Source organism: Nanorana parkeri, unplaced genomic scaffold, assembly GCF_000935625.1.
Source record: "Nanorana parkeri isolate BGI_ZX_2015 unplaced genomic scaffold, ASM93562v1 scaffold652, whole genome shotgun sequence".
NCBI lineage: Eukaryota > Metazoa > Chordata > Amphibia > Anura > Dicroglossidae > Nanorana > Nanorana parkeri.
In genome coordinates this window covers 119,518-120,845 of record NW_017306920.1, presented here as the reverse complement: position 1 = coordinate 120,845, position 1,328 = coordinate 119,518, and the positions used below count along the sequence as shown (strand labels likewise).

The 1,328-nt window shown below is 53.5% G+C and overlaps 1 protein-coding gene across 1 annotated transcript in view; it reads right to left on the bottom strand.

Annotated features, from left to right (window-relative positions):
* Positions 1 to 636, bottom strand: part of THAP12 (THAP domain containing 12) — a 31,139-nt gene extending 30,503 nt beyond the window's left edge. The window contains exon 1 of the mRNA XM_018563313.1: positions 429 to 636. Coding sequence (XP_018418815.1) covers positions 429 to 517 — 89 coding nt within the window. The 5' untranslated portion in view covers positions 518 to 636. The remainder of the gene's footprint in view (positions 1 to 428) is intronic.
* Between the last annotated feature and the right edge of the window lie 692 nt (positions 637 to 1,328).

The window sequence follows — 1,328 nt, the reverse complement described above, 5'->3', positions numbered from 1 at the left end:
CCATGCCTCCAGGACACAAACAAGGCTCCTCTCCAATTTCAGGACACACACCAGGCTCCTCTCCAATTTCAGGACACCCAACAGATGTGATTCTGCCTCCAGAACAACTGCAAGGCACCACTCCACCTCCAGAACACCCACCAGATGCCCTCCCACTCCAGGGCAGCCGCCAACAGCCAGTCCACCGCTAGGACACCTGTCAACATCCGTCCCGCCTTCAGGACATCTGCCAATCACAGCCCTACATCCATCAGCAGTCACTCCGCATGCAGCACACCTCCCTAACTCTGTCCCGCACATAAGACACCCACCAGCAGTCACCCAACATTCAGGGCACTCATCGGTCGCCGCCACATTCCGGGCACCCAAAACCATGCAGTCAGCAGAGTAGTCTCATCTGACCCCAACGAGTTAATTCCCCCTCTCACCGGCCGGGGTCCCGGGGAAAGCGGAAGAAGGCTAGATCGGACTGGGTGCTCTTTCGAGTGCAGTTGGGGGCGGCGCAGAAATTCGGCATTGTCGCCCTATATCGGGTCACCCTCCGCCTCCGCCTGACAGAGCGGCCCGCTGGCTCCACACTGCTGTGCGCGGCCCGGAGGATTCACACACCCTCACCAGCATGCACCGCGCCCGGCCCCGCCTCCCCATCTGCCACTCTATGGTACGGGATTCTCACACAGAGCACTGGCCATGTTCAACCATAGAGACGTGCGAGGGAAGGGCAGAGCGGCCTGCTTGTGGATGACTTGACTGTGTGCTGGCCTGGTGGCTGGAGTCATTTATTGCATTGTACACAGTGTGCACGTTGTCAGCACTCAGTATCATTGGCAATAATAGTAAAAAGAAAAATGCTATAATAGTAATAATAATATGGCAGTCATAATAAAAATAATAATTCCATAGTTATATTATAATTATATAATATAATGAACCACCTCAGGCGTCATATCATTGGGTCATGTGGGGTGGGGGGTCACCGGATAGAAGTACCATGCACCCACAACATGCTGCCAACAGCAACCCCCTCCCCGGTAATGCCCCAGTGTCGCAAGCACTACCCCCTCTTCCCACAGTAACGTGCACCCAACACCACCACCAAACAATGTTCACCACCAGCGACCCCCCACCCCCACCAGGCTTGGGCGGCAAAAATTGTAGGGGTGACCCTGGCCCCAGAGCCTGACAGTTGTTCATTTTCAAAGCTTAGCTGAACAAAGTGAGGAGAGAAGCTGAATGGTTACTATTGGCAATTGCTCCAGTTTATGTCTGCACAATTTTTGATAAATGTCCCCCATTGCGTTTTGTGAATGTATTACAGAATACAAAAC